A 24,586-nucleotide genomic window follows, 5' to 3' on the forward strand; every position below is an offset into this window, starting at 1 on the left:
CCCTCTGATCTCTGCTGTCATGAGATGTCCCCATTGCCTTGTTACTCACAGGAGTAAAGTTAAGCCCCTGTGTGCAAGTGTCTGCAGGATCAGGGCCTTAGAGAGCTGCTGGCAAGGGGCAGTAAGGCCCAGAGCCCCAAAGGTATTTAGGCACATAACCCATGGGAGTTAGGTGCCTAAATACTTAGGATAATCTGGGGCCTAAGGGTATCCTTTCCAAGGTAGCTGTAACTGCACTCCTTGCCCCCCCCCCCCTCTATACAATACCAGAGGGGAGCAGGGCAGGAATTGTTTCTCAGAGGGGCTGTCCCCACAATCACACCCCTCCCAGGCCTGCTCCAGATGTGGGACAGATCACGCACCAGCCGAGTCTTAGGCAGGAGAGACACAGCGGTGCAGAATTGGGGTTCCCACCTCTGAGATACCCCTCCCACCCCCCCCCAGGGGTATCGAGGATGCTCCTGAACCCATAACACTAGACAGCTGGCAGCCTTACGGAGTGCCCGGAGCTGCACTCTCAAAAGAGGGACAATCCCGGGAAAGCCTGGAGAACTGGCAACCCCATTCAGAGCAGCCACGGCCACAGTTCGGCAGCAGGGAGCGAGGACCTGGCAGTGCCTGCCCTCTGCAGCTGCTGCAACTGGCTCTGCCCCCTCCTGCATATCAGCCACTGGCACAGCAATTCCTCCATTGTCTCCCCAGTACTGAGATCCAGGGTACTTCTCCTGGGGTCCCTAGCCTCTGTTTGCCAGAAGCTGGGAATGAGCGACAGGTAGGGTGACCAGAAAGCAAATGTGAAAAATCGGGACAGGGGGTGGGGGTAATAGGAGCTCATATTAAAAAAAGCCCCAAATATCAGGACTGTCCCTATAAAATCAGGCCATCTGGTCACCCTCGTGACAGGGGATGGATCACTTGATGATCACCTGTTCTGTTCATTCCCTCTGGGGCGCCTGGCATTGGCCACTGTTGGAAGACAGGATAGTGGGCTAGATGGACCATTAGTCTGACCCAGTGTGGCCGTTCTTATGAAACTCTACCACCTTAAAACACCAGAATGAAATTTATTTCCCTGAGCACCACCACTGGGCATTTGACATGGCTCCCTGCTAGGGTGACCAGATCACCCAGCTCAAATATCGGGATGGGGGGTCGTGGCAGAGGGGAAAAAAATGGCAGCAGAGCAAAAAACAAAACAAAACCACCCCACCCCCGCTTCCTCCTCCCTCTGCAAGCGCTGGAGGGAGGCCCGGGAGACTCAGGGGAGCGCGGGGCTGGGGTGAGTGAGAGTCCGGCCCCGAGCAGGCAGGACTCGGGCGCGGTACCTGGAAGGGAGAGTAGGGGGCGGCCCGCGGGGCCAGGCGGCGGCTGTTCTCCCCACCTGGGCAGCAGGACTCGGGAGCAGCCGCTCCTGCAGCTCCCACTGCCGCGGGGGAGGAAGCGGCCGCTGGCCAAGCTCGGCGGCTGCGGCTCTGGCACCCACGAACCCCCCGAGCCCGGGCCTGCTGCGGGGACCCAGCGCGCACACTGCGCCCAGCCCCTGGCCAGTCGCGTCTGGGCTGGCTGCCCAGCCGGTGCAATCCCGCGGGCGGCCCCGGAGTGGGGGCAGCAGGCCCCAGCCCCCCCGCCCCAATCCCGCTCGGGTCCCGCAGGGGAACGAACGGGGCTGGGCTGCCGATGCCTCCGCCGCGGGATTGCACCAGCTGGGCAGCCAGCCCAGACGCGACTGGCCAGGGGCTGGGCGCAGCGCGCGCTGCTGGGTCCCCGCAGCAGGCCTGGGCGGTTCGGGCCCGGGCGCCAGAGCCGCCGAGCGCCATGTGCTTGGCCACTTCCTCCCCCCGCGGCAGAGGGAGCTGCAGCAGCGGCTGCTCCCGAGTCCTGCTGCCCAGGTGGGGAGAACAGCTGGCACCACGGGCCGCCCCGCTACTCTCCCTCCAGGTACCGTCCTACCCGAGTCCTGTCTGCTCGGGGCGGGGCCAGGCCAGACTCATACTCACCCCGACCCGCGCTCCTGGGCACGGCGTGCTTGGCAAGAGACGGGGATTTGGGGAGGGAGCCAATGGGGCAGTGAGGGGGCGGGGATTTGGGGAGGGAGCCAATGGGGCAGTGAGGGGGCGGGATCCAATGGGGGAAGGAGGGGGCAGAGTCAGGGCGGGGGAGGGCGCGAGCCCTTCCGGGCTCTGGAGCCTTTGCTTGTTTGTCCAGTGTCCCGACCTAACATTGGTCCGGACGTGGGACAAACAAGCAAATATCCGCTCAGTCCCGATAAAATCGGGACGTTTGGTCACCCTACTCCCTGCACACAGAGAGAGTCACATTTCTCCCCAGACTAGAGCCCTCCCCAGACTGACACTCTCAGCCACAGCTCACGGGAGCAGCAGCGAATCAGCCAGATCGCAGGGGAACGCCCCATAGGCTGAACAGAGGCCAAAGACAAGGAAATGAAACTAACCCTGTCACGCAGCCATGGCCGCGCACAGCTCTGTACTAAGTCTCCAGGATGAACTCTCTTGTTCCATCTGCCTGGAGTATTTCCAAGATCCGGTGTCTATCCACTGCGGGCACAACTTCTGCCGGGCCTGCATCAGCCAGTGCTGGGAGGAGACAGATACGAACTTCTCCTGCCCCCAGTGCAGAGAAACCGCCCAGCAGAAGCTTTTCAGGCCCAACAGGGAGCTGGGGAAAGTTGTGGAAATAACCAGGCAGCTGAGTTTCCAGGTCACAGTAACCCCAGGAGGGGAGCAAGGGTGTGAGACACACCGGGAGGCCCTGAAACTCTTCTGTGAAACGGATCAGCAACTAATTTGTGTGATCTGCAGAGAGTCGCAGGCGCACAGAGCGCACTCTGTGTTCCCAGTAGAGGAGGCGGCCCAGCAGTACAAGGTAAAGCCTGGGTGTCCTGTGTTGTCATCTAAAATAGTTTTGTTTTGTTTTGACGATGGTTATTTTCTATATTTTGGCTGCCGTAGCGCCCCAGTGAAAGTCCCCACCTGAGACTGTCCCCAGAGTGGGCAGCAGCCGGCCTGCGCCGGACGCTTGGCGTGAAGTGAAAAAAACAGCTGTGTAGTGGCTGAACCAGTGATGAGCTGGAGATGGTTCGCACCCGTTGGCAGGAACCGGTTGCTAAATTTAGAAGCCGGTTTAGAACCAGTTGTTAGGGTTACCATACAGCCAGCAGCCACAGCTGCTGCTGGGAGACAAGACACCTTGGCTCTGTGCAGCTAGAGCGTCATTTGCCCGAGTGCTACCTTCCCCCCATTTGCCCCGCAGCCCCTTGAACCTCGTCACCCCCGGTTCCTCTCCCCCCCATCCTCGTCACCCCCGGATTCCTCCCCTCCGAGTCTCGTCTTACCTTGGGCTCCAGCAGGCTGATTGAATCAGCTCCGGCAGGCTGAGCTGCAGTCTGATTCAATCAGCCTGCCGAAGCCCAAGGTAAGACGAGACTCGGAGGGGAGGAATCCCGGGGGGAGAGGAATTGGGGGTGATGAGGTTCGGGGGGCTGTGGGGCGAACCGGGGGAAGGTAGCGCTCGGCCAAAGGATGCATCGCTCTTCAGCTGCACAGAGCCGAGGTGTCTTGTCTCCCAGCAGCAGCTATGGCTGCTGCCAGGGGAATCAGACTGCAGCTGGCAGCCTGCGGAGCCCAAGGTAAGAAGGGGAGGGGAGGAATCAGAGAGTGACGGGGCTGGGAGGGGGTGGAGGAATCGAGAGATGACGAGGCTCGTGGCGGGAGGAGATGAGGCTGGGGGGAGGGGAGGGATGGGATCCCGGGCGGGGGCAGTGAGTTGCCTGTCTGTATGTTCTTAATAATAGCTGCTGTTCCCCTAGCAAAATCCTCTCCTCAACATTTCCTTTCTATTTTTGCCTCATTTTCTCCAGTCTATAGTTCTGTTTTTAAAGCCTATATGATCTATTCATGTTAATCTGTTTCTCTGTTTCAGACAGGGTTAAATATGTAACTTGTTTTACATAGAAAAATAGCTGGAGAGATAATGGTAAGACTATATCACCCAGCATTCTAAAGAGGCTCTGTCCTTTACACTTTGTGACTAGGAAAAACAAAAGTTGTCTTTGAATTTTATTAACCAATGTAATTGCTTTTAACACATCAGGAAGAAAGGCAATGACTTTAAGACCTGTTTGTATAATAATGAAAATACTGTAGTTTCTCACTGGCTAACTGTTAAAACATCATTTCTTTTGTTTACAGCCATTGGCAGTAGCTATATAATCCCCTACCCCACGATGGTGTTCTGTAACATTTGCCATGGCTACTGTCTCAATGCTTGCCAAGCTTTTCATCATATCCACAGAACAGAGATTAAATTAATGTAACTGCTACCTTCAATTCATACTAGTGCTTGTAAAAACTGCTTCATCAAAGCACTTAGTTCAATTTTGCAATAAATATCAGAATCCAATAAAGACTATTAAATCTGACTTATTGGCTACATATGTATTATATTTGGAGATGCAGTCAGTTATTATTCAACAGTGAGTTTCGGGAGGCGGCTGTCAGGGGGCAGGGGTGTGGAGGGGGACGGGGCAGTCAGGGGACAGGGAGCAGGGCAAGTTGGGTAGGGGGTGGGGACCTGCGGGGGTAGTTAGGGTGGGGGTGATCTTGGGAGTCAGTGGTCAGGGGACAAGGAGCAGGGGTGGGGTTGATGGATTGCAGGTTCTGAGGGGGGCAGTCAGGGGCAGGACATGGGGGGGTGTTGGATGGGGAGGACAGCTGTTTTGGGAGGCACAGCCTTCCCTACCTGGCCCCTGATACAATTTTGCAACCCTGATGTGCGGGGCCAGCTTTAGGAAGTGTGGGACCCGATTTGAACAGTTTTGACAGGGCCCCGGCAGGGATGACTTAAAAAAAAAACACGTAAAAAAACACGTGGGGCTTCCTCACCGGGCGGCGCTGCAAGTCTTCGGCGGCACTTTGGCGGCAGGTCCTTCACTCGCTCTGAGTCTTCGGTGGCACTGAAGGACCCGCCACCGAAGCGCTGCTGAAGACCTGGAGCGAATGAAGGACCTGCCGCCGAAGACCCGGTAGGGAACCAGTTGTTAAGATTTTGGCAGCTCATCACTGGACTGAACCCTGACAGTGTCACTCTGGCTGAAGACAGGTTCTAGGTCAGAGGTGGGCAAACTACGGCCTGCGGGTCACACCCAGTCTGTCCAGCCCCTGAGTGCCTGGCTCCTCCCGTGCTGTTCCCCCTCCCCTGCAGCCTCAGCTTGCCATGCTGCCAGTGGTCTGGCCCACCACTTTTGCTGGGCAGCGCGGGCGGCATGGCTGCGAGCTCCTGCTGCTCTGAGCAGCAAGGGAAGGGAGAAGGGGGTTGGGTAAGGGGCAGGGGTCCTGGGGGGCAGGGAGCAGGGGACGGTTGGATGGGATGGAGGTTCTGTCAGGGGGGGTCAGTCAGGGGATGGGGAACGGGGGCATTGGATAGGCGTGGGAGTCCCGGGGAGGCCTGTCTGGGGGCGGGGGTGATGATAGGGGGCGGGGCAGTCAGGGGGACAGGGAACAGGGGGGGTTGGATAGGGGGTGGAGTTCCAGGGGGTGGTTAGGGGTGGGGGGTCCCAGGAGGGGTCAGTTAGGGGACAAGGAGCAGAGGGAGTTGGATGGGTCAGGGGTTCTGAGAGGGGCAGTCGGGGCAGGAAGTGAGAGGGAGTGGGGGCCAGGCTGTTTGGGGAGGCACATCGTTCCCTACTCGGCCTTCCATATAGTTTCCTCAACACCAATGCCAAAAGATTTGCCCACCCCTGTTCTAGGTAATGCATATTCATGGGTCCTGAGGACAACTAGCGGAGTAGCATTGGTGGTGTAGCAGTTAGCATGGCTAAGTCTGTCTGAAGTCAATGCCAAACTAGTGTGGTGTTTTCCTCAGCGCTTTCCCTGCTTTTACCACAGCAAAGCAGTGTTGCCAAGTAGAGAGAGGAGGGGAGCTAGCATAGCTGCTCTGTGGTGCAATGGCTAGTGTGTTGGATTTCTAGGGAGTAGTTCCTGGCCTACCTCCATTAGCCAAGTCATTCAAAAGTTGTGGGTTCAAATCCCACCTGAGTCAGTTTAGCTGTTGCCATTGTGGTTTTTATGCAATAGGTAGGGCCTTACCAAATTCACAGTCCCTCTTGGTCAATTTCACAGTCATAGCATTTTAAAAATTGTAAATGTCATGATTTCAGCTATTTAAATCTGAAATGTCATGGTGTTGTAACTGTAGCGGTCCTGAACCAAAAAGGAGTTGGGGCGAGGGGTCACAAGGTTATTGTGTGTTGCGGGGAAGAGGGGGGTTGAGGTACTGCTACCCTTACTTCTGTGCTGCTGGTGGTGGCACTGCCTTCAGAGCTGGGCAGCTGGAGAGTGGTGGCTGCTGGCCAGGAGCCCAGCTCTGAAGGCAGAGCCACCACCAGCAGCAGTGCATGGCATGATATGGTATTGCCACCCTTACATCTGTGCTGCTACCTTCAGAGCTAGGCCATCAGTCAGCAGCTGCCACCCTTTGGCCGCCCAGTTCTGAACTCAGTGCAGAATTAAGGGTGGCAATACCGCTAACCCTAAAATAACCTTGCAACCCCCCTGCAACTTCCTCCTGGGTCAGGACCCCCAATTTGAGAAACGCTGGTCTCCCCCATGAAATCTGTATAGTATAGGGCAAGAGCACACAAAAGACCAGATTTCACAGGGGGAGACCAGATTTCACAGTCCATGACACATTTTTCATGGCTGTGAATTTGGTAGGGCCCCAGCAATAGTCAGTCACTTGAGTGCAGCTAAATGGGGCCAAGACAAGGCCAAAAGGTGTGCCTGGCTAGCAGTAGGTAGAAGCCTCTATCTGCATCTCTGCTGCGCAGGGAGACGTGTTTAACCCCCTCGAGAATTAAGGAAAAAATGGGAAGGAGAAAAAGAAACGAAAGCCTCTTCCAGTGGCTGAGGCCTGGTACAAGCCTTCTGCAGCTTCTCCTTTCCAGCCCATCTGGATGCCCCCTTCTGGCCATGCAAGGGTTGGGGCGCTGCCACTGAGCGGTGGGCAGCTGGGGTCCAGCAATCCCTGGCCTCACACTGAAGAGACAAATGTTTAAGCCTCTCCACTAACTTAGGTGTTGACTCTTAAGTCGCTCCACCTTGTGCTGCAGCCGCAGTATTTAGCCTGGGTTCTCCTGCTGGGGAGAACGGGCCCTGCAGGGCTCCATTTGAGGAGGAAACCTGGGCCGGAAAGAATTGCGGTCGGTAGGTCGAGCTCGTGTGTCCAGAGGGCTGAGCTGGTGGCCCCAGAAGCTCAGGCTGGTGTTCCGACGAGTCGGGGAGGCAGCTGAGGAGGGTGGCAGGACCGTGGCCTGGGGCCTCAGGCCCATTCATCCACCTGCTCTTCCCAGGACCCCAGAGAGGCGAAAAGAGGAGGTGGCCAGACACTCATCCTGGCAGGCTCGCCCTGCTCTCCTCCTCTCATATGGGCCCTTCTTCCCTCAGAGTGGCCATGCCCACCTCTGGCACCTTGATCCTCCCCCCGGGATCACTCTCCCCACATCCCGAGCAGGGAAGCCCCCTGCACCAGGCGCTGCAGGGCCCTTTCCCAACCTGTTGGAGGGCTCCGCCCTGGAGCGCAGGTCTTGGGGGGAAAAGGCCAAGGCTTGTCTCAAAGGCTTATTTTCCAGAGATGGCAGCCAGGGAGCTGCTCTGTTTGGCACCCAGGCTCTGCTTCCACCCCCTCTATTAGAATGAAGATGAAGATTAAACCACCTTTAGCCCTTCAGCTCCACGGAAGGTTTCTGTCCACCCTGAGCTGGCTGTAAGACACCTGGGCGAGGATGTGGCTGGTGTAGCACCTAGTGAATGTCCCCACCTGAGACTGCGCCTGGAGTGGGTGACAGCTGGTCTGTACCAGACTTTTGGAGCCAGCCACCAGAGTCCCTTGGGAGGGCTTGCTCCCGGCCTCAGGAGGGAAGTGAAAAAAACTGCAGTGTAGATGATTGAACCCTGCCAGTGTCATTTTGGCTGCAGTCTGGCCGAAGACAGGTTCTGGGTAATGCATAGTTATGGGTTTTAAGGGCTATTAACAACGCAGCATTGGTGGTGTAGTGGTTAGCATGGCTGACTTCTAAGTAGTTGGTCTGGGTTTAATTCCCAGCCAGTGCTGTGTTTTCCTCATAGCTTCCCCTGCTTTTACCACAGCAATTGCAGTGTTGCAAAGTAGAGAGAGGCGATGAGGTAGCCAACTCATCTAAGGGTTCTGTGGTGCAATAGAATGTGTGTTGGCCTTCTAAGGAACAGTGCATAGCATGGTTTAAGACAATCATTCAAAGGTTGTGGGCTCAAATCCCACCAGAGTCTCTTTAGCTGTCTGCTAGTGTGGCTCCTACAGAATAGGCAGCCACTTGAGTGCAGCCAACTGGGGCCAAGACAAGGACAGAAAGGCGGACCAGGCTAGCATGTGGTAGAAGTCTCTGCAGTGCGAGGAGGCGTGCTTTCACCCCTAGCATGGGTGTCTTCAGTTGAGCTCAAGGTGGACAAAACCTTTGGGGCTAAAGGTGGTTTAATCATCTTCACTCTGAATAGAGGTGGTGAAAGCAAGGCCTAGGTGCCAACCTGAGAAGCTCCCTGGCTGCCATCTCCAGAAAATCAGACTTTGGGACAAGCCTTGGCCTTTTCCCCCGAGACCTGCACTTTAGGGGGTTGGGAAAGAACCTCACAGCTTCTGGCGCAGGGGGCTTCCCTGATCGAGAGGTGGGGTCCCAGCGGGAGGGTTCAGGTGCCAGAGGTGGGCTTGGCCACTCTGAGGGGAGAAGGGTCCAGGCCAGCCAGTGCCAGAGGGAGGCCCTGTCTTGTGTCCAGGGTTCTGTAGGGAGGACAGACTCCTCGATCTCTGCTGAGGAAACTGCCCACAAACAAACACAGAAAGTCAATTCCAGCCACGCTATTTTTCTTTGCTCAGAAACAATTCCAGACCCGGCTGCAGACTCTGAAGGAAGAGAGAGAAAAGCTCCTGGGGTTGAAAGTATCAGCAGAAGGGAGAAGCCGGGAGTATCTGGTACGTGTCCAATGTTATCAGCCAGCAGAGACATGGGGTAGGAGTCTGTCTCCCTGGATGAGTAGGGGGATGGGTGTGTGTGTGTGTGTCTCTGACCACGTTTGGTGGGATCGCGGGGAACCAATACACAAGTCAGTTCCTGCCTAGGGATGGTCTCACATGGCTTAAACTGACCTTTGCCCTCCCTGAATTCTGGGCCCTCCATGCAAGTTAGAGCAGCCTCGGGGCTGCACAAGCTGGCTCTGACTCCCCAAGGGGCATGAGTAGCAGAGACCAGCTGGGATGCAGTGGGCTTTTTCCACACTGCTGTTGCACCTCTTATCCCATGGGCCGGGAGCAGGACTATTGTGGAACATAAATGCCATTCTCCCCTGGTCGAGGCAACCCACAGCACAGGGTTAGTCTCAGCGCAGTTTAAAAAGGCCTGAGAATCGTGCTTCCTGTGTCTGTGCATGTCGCCCTCTGTGGATATTCCTGTCTCTCCATGGGCTGGATTGTGCCAATGATTTCTGCTCTTCAGTGGGGCTGGACCAGATCCCCAGGATCCCAGAACAGCCCTGAGGGAGCGCAGCAGCTGCTGCAGCCAAGGGAGGGATGCAATTGCTTCTCTGGCCAGTGCAGGTTGTGGGGCCATGGCCCTACCTCCTCTCTTCCCAGACATCAGAGAAAGTAGGACCAAGATGGATTTCTGGGCAAAATCTTCTCTCTGACAACTTGGAGATGGTTCATAATCAAGTTTTTCTCTAAATGGGAAGTGTTGAAGTTTGGATCTGTAATGAAATTCGCCCCACTGCACACTCAGGGCCCAGGGAAATATCCCCCAATCTTCTCCACGTCCCTGACCTGCCTTTTCACTCTTTCATGGCAGGAGAAGACAGACGCCCAGAGGCAGAAGATTGTGTCTGAATTTGAGCAGCTGCGCCAGTTCCTGGAGGAACAAGAGCGACTCCTGCTGGGCCAGCTGGCAGAGCTAGAGAAGGGGATGACAAGGATGCAGGAGGAAAATTTCACCAAACTCTGCGAGGAGATTTCCCGACTCAGTGAGCTGATCCGTGAGATGGAGGGAAAGTGCCGGCAGCCAGTGAGTGAATTCCTGCAGGTGAGATCTTGGCTCCTGGTATAGAATTTTGGAAAACAACATAGAAGTGAGACTTGTGAGACGGGGTCCAGGATTCAAACCTCCCTCTGTAACTCACTGTACATATTGCTTATATGGAAATCTTCTTTATCACTTCCCTTTGGTCTTCATTTTATTGTTCTGAATTTTATGACTCATAGTTTATCAGGCGACCAAGATCAGGGAAAAGGCGCTGCTTAGTCTATAGAGATTTTATTTCTTCATGCACATGTATCTAGAAATGTTTATGGCCCACATCGCTGTGGAGTCTAAGCACCTGAATAGTGAACGAATTTATCTTCCACTTGGAAGGCTGGGAAATATTACGTGAATCACACTATTGCACCCATTATAAAGCTGGGGAACTGAGGCACAGCCAGATGATGTAACTTGCCCAAGTCACTAGGGGTGTCTAGGGCAGTTCAAGGAATAGAGCCTAGATCTCCTGCGTCCAAGTTCAGTGCTTTAACCGCAAGTCTGCTGGCTGGAACAGGAGCCCGGGCTCTGTCTCTGCAATGTGGCGGTGCTAACCGTGACACTGCTGACACACCTCCCTGGGAACGTGGTGTGTGCCCCCTCCACCCGTGGGACATAGAAACAGATTCGATGATTAGGCATTATTCATTCTCGCTGTTATCACTGTGAGACTGAGCTTCCTTTCTTCTCTCTAGGACGTCAGAAACACCCTGACCAGGTACGTGGCATCTTCTCAGTCCCCTCTCACGCTTCACTGTGCTTGGGCTCTTGTCCAATCCTCATCTCCTTCACAGATAGCAGCAAAGCATGCAGGGCAGGGTATTCAGGCTTGGGCTGAAACTTGGGCTTGATGCTCTTTAATTATTAACCTGAATATAGGAACATGCTATAAAAACTCCATGCTCCACCTGTGCCAGAAGAACTGGCACTGCCTACACCAGGGGTTAGGTCAGGGGTATGGATATTTCCCACCCCTGAGTGAGGGAGTTATACCCATGTAAGTTTATAGTGTAGACCTGGAATTAATCCAAAGAGTGACAGAGCTGTAGTGATCTGTCAACTCAAAGTGTCTGTCAGGGTGGACCCAAAGTGTATTTCAGGATTCTGGCCCCGTCAGATATCAAACAGCAAAGAGATGGAAAATTTTCCTGTGACTTTGCTTTATTTCCATCCTTCAGCTTCCAAGCCCACAGGACTGAGCTTTCTTGCAGGTAGCATTTCCAAGGTGCAATAGGGCGTTAACCAATCCTTTGTATTGTGATGTTTCTTGATGGCCCATCTGATTTTGACAATTCTTCTGTGTGGGCTGGGAGGACCATTCCCATGTCTGGGTTCCCAAATTCACAGCAAACATTCTCAAAGTTAGAGAGCAAAACCTACATATTTTTATAGCATGAAATATCGACATTACAAGTGAGATTAATGCATGCAGCAACTTACCAGCATTTTACAGAATCTAAATACTAAATACATTCTTATAAGACTAATAGCTATTCTGGGCAAAACTAACACACAAGTGAACTGGTCTGGTCTCAAGCTTTGAGTTTGCCAGTTCTTTGCTAAATGCCTGCAGCCTGGGCAGCAGCTGGCATCTGGCCTGCCAGCGTCACAGGGGTCACTGTGACCACTGGTTGGGCTGGACCTGGTCTGAGGTTGGGTTACACAGAGAAATGTGCTCAACTTAACAACTTTCACAGCCCATCGGCTTCCACTGACATGCGACTGATATTAAATGATGAATACCAAAGTAATGAAGAATAGCGATTAAGTAATCAAATGATGAATCAGAACAGCTTGTCTCCTAGGTGCGAGAAGGGGCAGTTTCAGCAGCCATTGGAGATTTCTCCTGAGCTGGAGAAGAGACTCTGTGATTTCTGTCCGAAAATCTTTGTTCTAAAGGAGACTCTCAAGAAATTGAAAGGTAGGACCAGGAAGGGATCTAGGAAGGGAAATAAAAACTTGTCTCTAGAATTGTGGGATTTGCTGAGCAGTGACCAATCAGCTGCTAATTTAAAAATAACAAAAAAGAGATAGATCAAAATTCTTGAATGAGGGGACTGGGCTGGAGAATTTTCTAGGGCAAATGAAATTCTGATTGAGAAACAACCATAATATGAATGTGAATCGTTGTCACCTTAACTTGTTTGCCTGAATTGTAGAGGAATGCAGTCTCTTTGGATGAAGCAAGCCTTTCGGCCATACAGAGTGCTCTGATCATATTCCTGCCTGGGTTCAGTTTCAATCTGGCCTCAGTAGAAATTCTCTGCGGATAAATAAAGTTCATGACTGATCAGAGAGGACGAGTCTGGTGCATGAAGTTGTCACAGAGTTCCCGGGCGATGCTTTGGAACTGCTCCCCACAAAGCCTGTCAGGACTTTGGGGAGCCTCCTCTCCCTTGGAGCAGACTGTCTTCAGGGCAAGAAGCTCACACAGCTTCACCTTCCTGGGTCTGATCTTGGAGCATTCAGCGTATGCCTCGCCGTGCGCTTCCCACAGCAAGTCCGCCCAGGCGGGGGTCCGCCCAGTGCAGAGGGTCCTGCACGCACCCTGCACTTAACAGTCAGATGTGACTCTTCCAGTAAAACAGAGGTTTATTAGATGACAGGAACATGGTCTAAAACAGAGCTTTTAGGTACAGAGAACGGGACCCCTCAGCCAGGTCCATTTTGGGGCCCAGCGAGCCAGACAACCCCGTCTGCCCTTATTTCCCATCCCCAGCCTGCTCCATACTGAAAGTCCCTCCAGCCCCTCCTTCTCTGCTGAGTTCCTTTCCCGGGCCAGGAGGTCACCTGACCTCTTTGTTTTCCCACACCTTTAGCATCCCCTTGCAAGGGGGAAGGGCCAGGGCCGTTAGCTGCCAGGAGACAGAGTGTTGGCCAGAAACTGAGGCACCCACACAGTATTCAGAGGAAACATTAAGAACAGTCCCACTTTGTCACATCAGTCCTCCTTACACCATATTAAGTGGACTTAAGTCATGCATAGGTTGGTCATTCTACATGGGAGAGGGGAGACATTTCTCATTCACTCTTAAGCCTTGTCTACACTGCCACTTTATAGCGCTGCAACTCTCTAGCTCAGAGGGAGTGAACCTCCCCTGAGCGCTGCACATTTCAGCACTGTAAAGTGGTAGTGTAGACAGTGCTCCAGCACTGGGAGTTACTCCCCTCGTGGAGGTGGGTTTTTTAGAGCACTGGGAGAGCTCACTCCCAGTGCTGACATACCCTTAGTTTCTCTTTCTATCTGGGTATCTCTGTCCCTTTCCTTCTGCGTTTGGCCCAGTCCTCAAGCACATGTATCCTGATTATTTGTTAAACCGTGACACCAGTATTAAAACTGGTCAAAACATTTAATTCAAAAAAAGTTTGATGGAAAATCCCCCCTGCTCAAAAAAACCCTTCCAGATCCACAAAGAAAACAAACAGAAACAAACAATTTTGTTTGGTTCCCCCTCCCCCCCCAAATTCTCTAATTTTTGATTTTCCAGGTTCCCCCCCACCCTTTTTTTTTGGCACTGAATACAAGGGGGGTATTTTTGTTTTGTTTTTTCACTTTTACATTTTTCTTTCCCTTTTGCCACCGGGTAATATTTCAACACTTCTTCTCACCATGTCCCCAAATTCATCCCAGCTCTGGCTATGGACCAGCAGAAATCACACCGTAATGTGACAGCATAACATCTCATCTTTCTCCTCTCTCTCTAGATACCCTGCCCTCCGAACTGGAGAGAGAATGGGGTGAGTCTCTGGGAAAGGTGGGGCCGGGGAAGAAGGCTGCAAATGGGAAGAGATCATAACAGTTTGTGTTGGTGACCCTGGATTCACTTGCAGAAGAAGCTTCTGAGATCAAACAAAGCAGAAGCTGTTATGACTAGAGAATGGGCATTCCAGAGAGGGGGGCGGCTTTAAACACTCCAGCATATTAACTCCTTAACTGGTCGGACCGAGCCCCTTGCTGTCTCCAGTCATCCTCTTCCATCTCTCTCCCTCTTGCTGGATTGTGGGGTCTCCCTTTACCCTGTCCTTGGGGACTCCTGGGTGCTGCCCCATCTTGTCCACCCTCTCTGGCTGGTGCCTCCTTCTCTTCCTCCCCTTGTGGGCTGGGGGCTCTTTCTTGTCCTTGCCATCCGTCCCCCGTTCGCTGGGGTGTGTGTGTGTGTGTGTGTGTGTCTCATCATCCCCTCCTCCGCCTTCCACATGCTGCTGACCCCTCCCTCTGCCCCACGCCCAGTGTCAATCCCCAACCTCTTCCTTCTGGAGTGGGGTTTGCACACTGTCCCTCCTGTGTAGAGTCCTACTGAATTCACGGTCACAGACTGTGAAATCTGATCTCCCCCGTGAAATCTGGCTATGACAGAGGAGGAGCAGGCCTGGGCTCCCACTGTGGGCCAGGCTCCAGTGGCTAGTCCCAGTCCAGGCTGGGGAGGGACAGGACTTCCTCTTCTCCTGCAGGGGCTGCCCCAAAAGGTGGGTCAGACCCACCTCTGGGAATCTCCCCCAGCTGCAGGAAGCTCTGCAGTTGCTGGCTGGGACAGCTCCTGACCCAGTCAGGAGGCTGCGGCTCCAGCTCTCAGCCTCTGACCCAGGCAGGGAGGCTGCAGGGAAAACCCAGATGGATGATAACTCACCCCACCCCACCCCATACCCTGTGACCCTCACTTCTGCGCTGCTGCTGATGGTCACACTGGTGGTGGCGCCCAGCCAGCAGCCGCTGCTCTCCGGCTGCCCAGCTCTGAAGGCAGCAGCAGCGCAGAAGTAAGGGTGGCAATCCCACGACCCCCCTGCAATAGCCTTGTGACCCTCCCATGACCTCCTTTTGGGTTGGTATCCCCCACCGTTACAACACTGTCAAATTTCAGATGTAAACACCAGAAACCGTGAAAACCCCATGACTGTGACATTGACCAGAGTAGGGCCCTACCAAATTTATGGTCCATTTATGTGCCATCTCTTGGTTCCTCCCTCCTGGCTGGCGGGGCTGGGAAGGCATCTCCCAGCTGCCCTCCCTATAAGCACCGACTCCGTGGGTGCTCCGGGGCTGAAGCACCCACAGGGAAGCAGGAGATGGCACATAAATGGACCATAAATCTGGTAGGGCCCTAACGCTCTGATTCTCCACCCCCCAGCGAATGTGACTCTGGATCCAGACACGGCTCATCCCGAACTCGTCCTGTCTGAAGATCGGAAAGGCGTGAAGCGGGGACACACGCGGCAGCATCTTCCTTACAATCTGGAGAGATTTGACGCTGAGCTCTGCGTGCTGGGCTGTGTGGGGTTCACCTCGGGGCGACATTGCTGGGAGGTGGAGGTGGGGGATGAAGGGGGCTGGGCTGTGGGGGTGGCCAGAGAGTCTGTGAGGAGGAAGGGAGAGTTCATCTTTCAACCCGAGAAGGGGATCTGGGCTGTGGGGCTGTGGAGGACTCGGTACTTGGTTCTTACTTCTCCTGCGACACCCCTGTCCCTGAGCTGGGTGCCCAGGAGGATCCGGGTCTCTCTGGACTATACACAGGGGCAGGTGGCATTTTTTGACGCTGATAGTGAAGCCCCGATCTTCACTTTCCCACCGGCCTCATTCATGGGGGAGCGAGTCCGCCCCTGGCTCTGGGTGGAGATGGGATCGCAGCTCAGGCTGTGCCCCTGAAACACGAGGTGAAATTCACCGCTGCACCTCTCCTCCAGGCAGAGGCTCCCCCGGCACCTGGCTCCTCATCTCTGGGACGCTGGCCAAGTGCAGGGAGCCTCTGAACTGACACAACTTTAGGTTGCTGGGTGTGATTAGGGCAGAGAGCCCAATCCTATTGTCCAGACTGGTCCTATCCACTCTGATTCTGGAGAGCTCGGGCAGTCTGCTGGGCAGATGGAGGGAGAGGAAGCCTGAGGGTAGGGACAAAGGTGGGGGCTGGAGAGCAGTTTTACTCCAGTGACTTCACTCCTGATTTACACTAGGGTGGGGGAGGGGAATCAGCCCCAGTGACTCCTGAGGGGGTCACTCCTCATTCACACTGGAGTGAATGAGGCCAGGAGGGAATCACTTCCAATGGGAGTGACTCCTGATTGACACTGGTGTGAATGAGAGGGGAATCCGTCCCAATTATTCCAATGGGAGACATGGCTAGAAAAGGTTAAACATCCCATGTTTTTTTGTATTTACGTATGTATGAGTAGGGTCTACAATGTAATCAACAGTCCCTGCCTATGCTGTATTCTGAGAATTCAGAGGTCAAAAGAAGAGCCTATCACTTAAATGAAAACCTGTAAACATGGGATATCTCAGTATTCATCTCTCTTTGAAATGTACTGCGAATGGTGGAGGAACAAGCAAATGGCCTTGTGTTAATTCGTATAGCTAAGTACCTGTGATGGACCTCCTTCAAAGTCATCCTAATTATCTTTTGTTCCCTGAGGAACTCCAACTTGTCAAAAGACATGAAATTGTACAAAAGATCCTTGGATCCTGATTCTGTCATCTCAGATCTGCTTAGACTTCATCAGGGGACGTTTGAGTCGCAAGATTGAGGTCCCAGTTATGCTGACACTCACCGAAGGTGATATTGGACATTGGAGTATAATCTTTGAACTATTAATGAAAGAACTCTTTGCAACCACAGAGCTCACCATCTCTGCCATGAATCTGCACCTCAATAAATTGAACTCATGTCTGTCTGTATATTGATCTTTTAACCATACTCTCTCTCTTTTGTTTTTTTAATACATTTTAGTTTTGTTAATAAAAATTGGCTGTAACATCTGTTTGGTAAAGATCTGAAACATGCATTAACCTGGGACGTAATGTGTCCGATACTTTGGCATTGGTAGAACCTTTTCTTTTATATGATGAAATAAGATTTACAGAAATTTTCATCATATTTGACATGAGTACGTGGATGGAGGCCTGAGGCTGGATCACTTTAAGGGAACTGTGTTGTTTGGATTTCTGAGTAACCAGTAAGGTAATAAAGAAGCTGTTTTATGCTGGCTTGGTAAATCTAAGTATTGGAATATCCACCAGTTTTATGGGGATTGTCTGCCCCGTTCTTTGGAGTTCACCCTAATCGAGTGACCATAGCTGGCCCCCACTAGGACCCCGGTCACACTACTCCTGATTGACACTGGTGTGAGTGAGAGGGGAATCAGCCCCAGTGACTGCAATGGGAGAGACTCTTGATTGCTGTACTTTTCTTCCTTCTCCTGTTCTTCCCTGAGTGACCCCCCCACCCTTTTGTGGTCATTTGTCTTGCTTTGTGCGATTAGTGAGAGAAAAAGGGATGAAGCAGCGGAGGGAAGATGAGAGTTTCTTTAATTTTCCTCCTAGTTGGAAATGTCTGCTTGATGGACATTCCAGGCACGTGGGCCTTCGGTTTGCATAAGCAGAGGCCAGGACTACCCTACAAAATTAAGTCAACCTAATTCACATTGGTGTACAGCCCCCACAGCAATTACACTGCACTTTGCTCCTTGTGTCAGCAATGCGCGTCCTCACCGGGAGCAGTTGTACCGATCGTACTGTCGGCATGGGGCATTGTGGGATGGCTCCTGGAGGCCAGTAGCAGTCCATGGAAGCAATGAAGTGTCTACACTGACACTGCATTAACCTAACTACATCAGCCCTGACTCTATGCTGCCCATGGAGGTGGAGTTATTAAGTCACCATAGCAGGGCACTTTAATCAGCGGGAGCGAAATTTTAATGTAGACACTTTCATAGTTAGGTCAATGTAAGCTGCCTTACGTAAACTGCCTAACTCTGTAATGTAGACCAGAGAGAGACAGAGAGAGCGCATACTGCCAGCGTCTGGGTCCATGCTGGAGGCTGAAAGCAAAGAAACTATTATCTCCTCTTGTTTCTGGTTCCTCCTGTGTTCAGAGAAACAGGATTTTGTATGTCCCTTCTCAATAAATAAAAATACATCGGCGAAAATACCAGACTCCATCGTCAATGTCTACTCCCATCCGGAACCTCCCCAGGCCCATAACTTCTACTGTGGCCAGTTGCCAGTTATGTCCATCCAGACCCACAGGGCCCCAATCTGACCCTGATCTGTTCACATATTGCAAACCTTCCCCACTCTGGCCTAGGGTTACCACCCAGCACCCGTCCTCCCCCCCACCCGCAAAGGCAAGCCCACGGCAACCCCAACCCCTAACCACAAGGCAACCTCACACCACCCCCTTCAACAGCCACTTATAGTATCTAGAGCGAGAACACATATAGATAAGATTGGTAACATCATTGATAACAAACAGGCCTTTGTTTTATCAGCACATTTTGCCAGCCAGTCTTTGTAGTCTGTTTCGTTTAGCCGGTTGTCATTGAATGTGCTATTTCTGAGGCCAGCTTTTTTTCCGCCTGTCTCCTCGCTGACTCAAACCCTCTCTCGTACACAAGCGCGTGGTGCGCTTGCGTGTTGGTGGGCAGACAGCTGCTGTGTTGATCTGTCGCTTAAATTGTGGCAGTGGGAACACTGCAGCGTCTTTAGCCGGGCATGGAAACTTTTAACATTAGACAGCCAGTGTATTGTGAGAATAATGCAAAGCTTTAGACCCACATAAAACAAACCCGGCAGATTAGATTATTTTTTCTGGCAACAGGCATATGCATAAAAAAAAAATGCCCAGGCTGGCATAGGCACAGGATCTAGGGGTGCAGGAGGGTGCTGCAGCACCTGCAGGTTTTACATGGGGCTCTGCTGCCAGCCCTGCACCCGGGCTCTGCTCCTGGCCCCACACCCGAGGCTCTGTTTCTGGCCCCCCACATGGGGTCCTGGCCCCACTCCTGGGGCTCTGCTGCCGACCCCACGCCCAGGGTCCCGGCCCTGCGCCCAAGGGTCCTGGCTGCCTTGCCGGCCCTGCACTAGGGGTCCCAGCTTCCAGCCTCAGCCCTCTTACCACTGTCCGGGTGCCTGCCTCCTGAAGACATGGCCCTGCTCTTGGTCCCACCTCGGGGGTGGGGGTGGGGCCGCAAAGGGGGGTTGCAGACAGGGGTAGGGGGCTGGCTTTCGGCACCCACACTATTAAACAGCACCACTGCAGGCCGGTCAAATACAGGCCAAGTGGTAACCCCACTCTCCCCTAGCATGATCAGATGTCCCAATTTTATAGGGATTTTGGGGTCTTTTTCTTATATAGGCTACTATTACCCCCCACCCCACTCCTGATTTTTCACACTTGCAGTCTGGTCATCCCTCTCCCCCCCCCACGACAAAACACCAAACGGATTTATTCTTTTCCTCCCACAGTGTCACCACCCAGGGATTTAAGGTGTTAAGGTTCCCTGCATAGAGAGGGGTCACATGTCTCTCCACTGCATAGGGGGCTGGAACTGCTATTCAGGACTCATTGCAGCCCAGCCAACCAGGGCTGGCCCAGGCATGGAAACACCCCTTTCCTGCAACAGGCAGAACATGTAAAAATGTCACAAAGAATTTGCCCTGCTAGCTAGATTTGCTGCTGCCTGAAGGAGCCCTCAGCCATTGTAGAGAGTCTCCAAAGAGAGCTGATTTGTTCCATCTGTCGGGATTATTTCAAAGAGCTGGTGTCCATACACTGTGGGCACAATTTCTGCTGACTCTGCATCAGCCAGTGCTGGGAGGGATCGGGTAGGTAGAAACTTCTCCTGCCCGCTGTGCAGAAAAACAGCCCAAAGAAGAAACTTCAGGCCCACTGGGGAGCTGGGACATGTTATTGAAATAGCCAGATGTCTGAGTTTGCAGGCAGCCAGAAGCTCAGGAGGGGAGGGAAGATGTGAGCAATGCCAGGAGGCCCTGAAACTCTTCTGTGAGGAGGATCAACCGCCCATCTGTCTGGTTTGCCGAGAGTCCAAGGCTCCCCGAGCTCATGTAGGGGCTCCCATAGAGGGGGCTGTCCAGGGTTATAAGGTAAGAACTTGAGAATGGCCACACTGGGTCAGACTAAAGGTCCATCTAGCCCAGTGGTTCCCAAACTGGGGTTTGTGAACCCCTGGGGGTTTGTGAAATGTTACAGGGGGTTCTCAGGAAAAAAATCCCTAATGGTGGACAGAGCTGTCCCTAGAGACCCCAGGCAGCACACGGCAGAGCCCCTGGACTTCCAAGAGCTAAGCAGATCAAAGCAAGCATCTCCATCACACTGAGGAGATTTAAACCTCAAGACTCCATATAAGAAATGGAAAGGGAGTGGATATTTTTTGCTGTTTTTAAAATTAAATAGGCAGCTAGTGTTGTTTTAAAAATGATTATGAAGAACAAGTTTAAGCTTTGTTGTAACGTGTGTTGTTTGCCTGGACTTTGAGTTGGCTTTTTAAATACCCCATGTTTAAATACCTTAAATACCTTCATGCTGTTTCACATCTGATACTCCTTGATGAAACATAGGAGCCTTGTCTTATAACAGGCTTATGCAAAGTGATACAAGCTACGAAAGTGAGATCTTGGAAGATTGTTGCCATTTTCATAATGTAATAAAAATACTGTAATGATAAATAATAATTAATAAATAGTGTGTAATAAGCATGTCACAAAAACAGATTTTATATTTCCAAGATCACTGCTTTTATAATTTATGCTCAGATAAAGGAGAAAATCTTTAGAAATATTCCTTTTTAGGAGGGGGTTCATGAGACTTGACATTTTAGTGAAAGGGGTTCACAGGCTGTTAAAGTTTGGGAACCACTGATCTAGTCCAGTATCCTGTCTTCCGACAGTTGCCAATGCCGGGTGCCCCAGAGTGAATGAACAGAACAGGTGATCATCAAGTGATCCATCCCCTGTTGCCCATTCCTGTACCCAGAAAAGGTAAGACCCTTTTCTACGGCTACAGAACTTGTACCACTGCCAGGTTAGGTTTGATCACTATTGCTTTCTCTAGTATTTCAGAGGGCAGGAGTCATCCCTGATGCACAGGCCTCACAAGAGAAAGAGACCAACTTCCTCCGCCCCATGAAAAAATCTCCAAACTAAACTTGTGTGCATGTCGCGCACCCATCAACTGAACACCCCCCTCAATCGCTTTCTCTTTGCTCAGGACCAAATCCAGGCCCATTTGGAGGCTCTGAAGGAAGAGAGGGAGGAGCTGGAGGAATGTAAAGATATGGAAGAGGGTAGAAGCCAGGAATACCTGGTAGGTGCCCATTGTTATGACCCAACAGGGACATGGGTGCTGGGGGTGCTCTCCCTGGGTGGGTGTCACCCTCAGAGTGTCAGGAGATTGTGTGTGTGTCTCTGTGAGCTTGTGTCACTTGTTGGGATTGTGCATGTGGGAGTATGGCCGTCCCATGTGGGAGTAGGGCTGTCCCTGTCTCTGCACTGTGGTTAGGTCTGATCTCCAGCAGCCATGGGCAGCTAGCTACAGTCACCAAGGGCGGTGTTGTGAACTCTGCCCTGAGCAGTCCAGGGTGTAGGGCCTTTGTTTTGCCTCCCTCCCCATTGGGGGAAGGGGGTGAGTATTAATCTGGAGCAGGCTACCACCTCCCTGAAAAATGACTATCTTACAAAATCAGACATAAAAATACAAAAGTGTTGCAGCGCACGTGCGCTCTTACTGGAAAATTTCTTCCTTTTTCATGTGTGCTATAAAATTATGAAATAAATGGTGACCCTAGGTTGAGGAACACTGATGTAATATATAGAGCAGTATAAACAGGTCATTTTTGGTATGAACTTTTAGTTTGTACGGACTTCGCTAGTGCTTTTTATGTAGCCTGTTGTAAAAGTAAGGCAAATATCTATGTGAGCTGACATACCCCCTGGAAGACCTCTGCACACCCCCAGGGGTACATGAACCCCTGACAGAACCATTGGTGTGGAGTCATTCTTGTGTGTTTTGGCCAGTCCCAGGATCATAAGCAACCAGTCAGCTGTACTATAGGCACCCTGGAGTCTGGAGAAGCTAATGCTCTTTTCTAAAGTGCTCTGAAACCTGCCTGCTTCCTCAGATTGTGCTGCAATTGGGTGTGTCTCATATAGGGTGGATTGATTCAAATCACCACGTGGGAAGCCTGGCTTTAAACCATCCGTTTGAATCAACGTTCTTTTGTACTTCACTTATTTTCTGAAGAAAGGGACATTCTCACTGTTTGAGAGCACCACTGAAACATGCAGATTTACAGCTCAAAAGAGCCTTTGCACTAGGTTTGGTACCTCATTTTGCTACCTAAGAGAGTGCACTCTCTGTACATTCATATATGCAATTGCATAGCAAGTTATTTTCAGATTCTTATGAATTGTACATTTTTAGTGTGTTAGAAAGTGGGGACTGATATATTGCTTATTTACTGGCTAATTAACTTTTTATTCACATGCTTGTCAAGCTGCATTAGGAAGGTAACTGGAATTTAGTTAAACGCACAAAACAGCATATGCAATTTATTTCTATTAAAACAAAACCACCTTACTTAAACATTTACAACTACATTATAATCAGTTTAGGCCTTAATATATTTTGTATTAAATAAATATTTCATTTTAAACAGGTTTATTAAAAATATGATTAAAATAAAAAAAAATCCAGTTGAAATCAAAATCCATTTTTCCTCTTTATTAAAAAATTCCTCTTTATCATTGACTTTATCCATTCTGGTCTCATGGGGCTGCAGGACAAAATGTGAGGTCACTTCTGCCGGGGGTTCCCCAGATTCAGCACCCCCAACAAATCAGCATTGCTTAAAGTTGACAGATTCCACCAGGCAATTATTATTTTATTTTACAGTAGTCAGGCTGTGGCTTGGCGAACTTAATCTGCAAACGGGGGATATTGGAATTTAAGATTAAATGTATAATACAATTTTGTGGCTTCTGTCCAAAGCTCATGGCACACAGCAGAGGTTCCTTGCATCTCTCCAGCCCCCCATCCTTGAGGGCCACTCTCCTGTCCCCCTCTATTTCAGGGACTCCCTGCAACTCCCCCACGCCAGCAGCTTTGGGTGCACCCTCATTCACCCTTAACCCAATGGCAGGGTCCCTTAACCCCCCCTCCACCAGGGGTTCTGGCTGCACCCCTCTCCACTTCCCATTCTCTCCTCCGTGTCGTCTTTCTTCCTCTGCCCCAAAGTACTTTTCTTCCCCTCCCCCTGCATGGGAAGGGAGGGAGAGAGACAGCTGGTGCCTCTCTGCCTCCCCTGGGAGGGGGCTTAAAAAAGCAGGATATTAGGAAGGAATGAAGGGAACCTTCCCTTATTTACAATCACAAATCCCATTGAGTTCTCACTACAAACGCTAATGGAGAAGTGTAGCATGGCCTCCCGGCTTCAGCTTTGTTGACTGTAGGGTGGCATTTCAATCCATTGGACAATGGTGTTTGCTGGTTGTAAACTTGCTTATCCACTTTGTGTTTGAGTTTGTTGCTCTCCCAGTAAGGATGTTAAGGAGGCCCTGGGCTCTGTGCTGTGTTAACTATGAAATGTCCTAGGAAAAACCTCTCTATAAAATCTGAAACTCTAGGAACAATTTGGGAAACTAAACAAACAGGCTCAAAACATAATTGTTAGCAATTTAACAGGTTTACATGGGAAGAAAGTAAAGAACCTGCAACTGCAAAATAAAAAATCACATGAAATCTATTTTTTAATGATGATTTTCATCCACCCTGTCTTTTTGAACTATCTTTTTGCCTGTTTTTGCTCCTCTTTGCAGGAACAGACTGAGGCTGAGAGACAGCTGATTTTGGCTCTGTTTCAGCACCTGCACCACTGTCTGGAGGAACAAGAGCGGCTCCTGCTGGCCCAGCTGGAGGAGGAGACTATGAAGATACAGGAGGAAAATATCATCACGCTCTTGGAGATGCTTTCCCATCTCAGCAAGTTGATCGTGAGATGGAGGGGAAGTGCTGGCAGCCAGCGAGTGAGTTCCTGCCGGTGAGACCTCAGATCTTTGCAGGGAAATATAGAGAAGGGGTAAAAGGTTAAAGTCAGAAGCCACACAGGACTGAAACTTCATAGATCTCACTATAGGTGGTAAAGTATAAACTCTCCCTTGTTTTCCATGGCTTTATATGATCATTATTTTAGTTCATTTTCCAGCTGTGATTTGTTGGGGTGGTGAAGTCCTAGGAGAGGGGTATGATTACAGATATTTTAAATTCTTTGCTTTGAAGCCTTCCTCTCCTGCTCCGTGTTGGACACAAAAAGAACTCAGGGCATGGGCGCCGACTCCATGGGTGCTCTGGGGGAAAAAAATGTGCATGGTCAGCACCCACTGGTTGGCCCCCCCAATTAGCTTCACCCCTCCCCCCGCAGTGCCTCCCGCCTGCTATTGATTAGCTGTTCCACAGTGTGCAGGAGGCACTGGGTGGGGAGGGGGAGAAGCAGGGACAGGAAAAGGTGGGGTGCGTTCAGGGGGGACGGGGCGGAACAGGATGGGAAGAGGTGGGGCGGGAAGTGGCGGAGTGAAGGCGGGGCGCATTTGGGGGGCGGAGCTGTGGGTGAAGGGGTGGGGTGGGGCCTGGGGCAGACTGGGGGGTCGAGCATCCCTGGGGAAATGAGAAAGTCGGCGCCTGTGAGTCAGGG

At 51.7% G+C, this 24,586-nt stretch overlaps 1 protein-coding gene and 1 non-coding gene across 4 annotated transcripts; both read left to right on the top strand.

Annotated features, from left to right (window-relative positions):
* The first annotated feature begins 1,922 nt into the window (after positions 1-1,922).
* LOC123345365 (zinc finger protein RFP-like) lies at positions 1,923-18,665 on the top strand. 3 transcript variants are annotated; one of them, XM_044982160.1, is made up of 8 exons: positions 1,923-1,938; positions 2,329-2,883; positions 8,923-9,018; positions 9,887-10,117; positions 10,807-10,829; positions 11,905-12,032; positions 13,817-13,849; positions 15,238-18,665. In XM_044982160.1, exons 2-8 carry the CDS (start codon positions 2,467-2,469, stop codon positions 15,750-15,752), a joined length of 1,443 nt encoding a protein of 480 aa, XP_044838095.1. In that variant the 5' UTR covers positions 1,923-1,938; positions 2,329-2,466; the 3' UTR covers positions 15,753-18,665. The 3 variants fall into 3 exon arrangements, with proteins under 3 accessions (XP_044838095.1, XP_044838094.1, XP_044838096.1); XM_044982159.1 differs by lacking the exon at positions 1,923-1,938 and having other exon boundaries at positions 2,299-2,883; XM_044982161.1 differs by lacking the exon at positions 1,923-1,938 and having other exon boundaries at positions 2,299-2,883; positions 11,917-12,032.
* Positions 8,055-8,126, top strand: TRNAR-UCU. The gene has a single exon. It is a non-coding gene; the product is annotated as a tRNA-Arg (tRNA).
* Positions 18,666-24,586: the final 5,921 nt, after the last annotated feature.

This window comes from Mauremys mutica, chromosome 12 (genome assembly GCF_020497125.1).
Source record: "Mauremys mutica isolate MM-2020 ecotype Southern chromosome 12, ASM2049712v1, whole genome shotgun sequence".
Taxonomy (NCBI): domain Eukaryota; kingdom Metazoa; phylum Chordata; order Testudines; family Geoemydidae; genus Mauremys; species Mauremys mutica.

Bases quoted from the DNA above. Each gene is read 5' to 3' on its own strand.
- LOC123345365 (XM_044982160.1), top strand. From the start codon at position 2,467: ATGGCCGCGCACAGCTCTGTACTAAGTCTCCAGGATGAACTCTCTTGT. The intron at 10,118-10,806 runs GTGAGATCTTGG...TCTTCTCTCTAG, and splicing joins CAGTGAGTGAATTCCTGCAG to GACGTCAGAAACACCCTGAC. The intron at 13,850-15,237 runs GTGAGTCTCTGG...TCCACCCCCCAG, and splicing joins CGAACTGGAGAGAGAATGGG to CGAATGTGACTCTGGATCCA.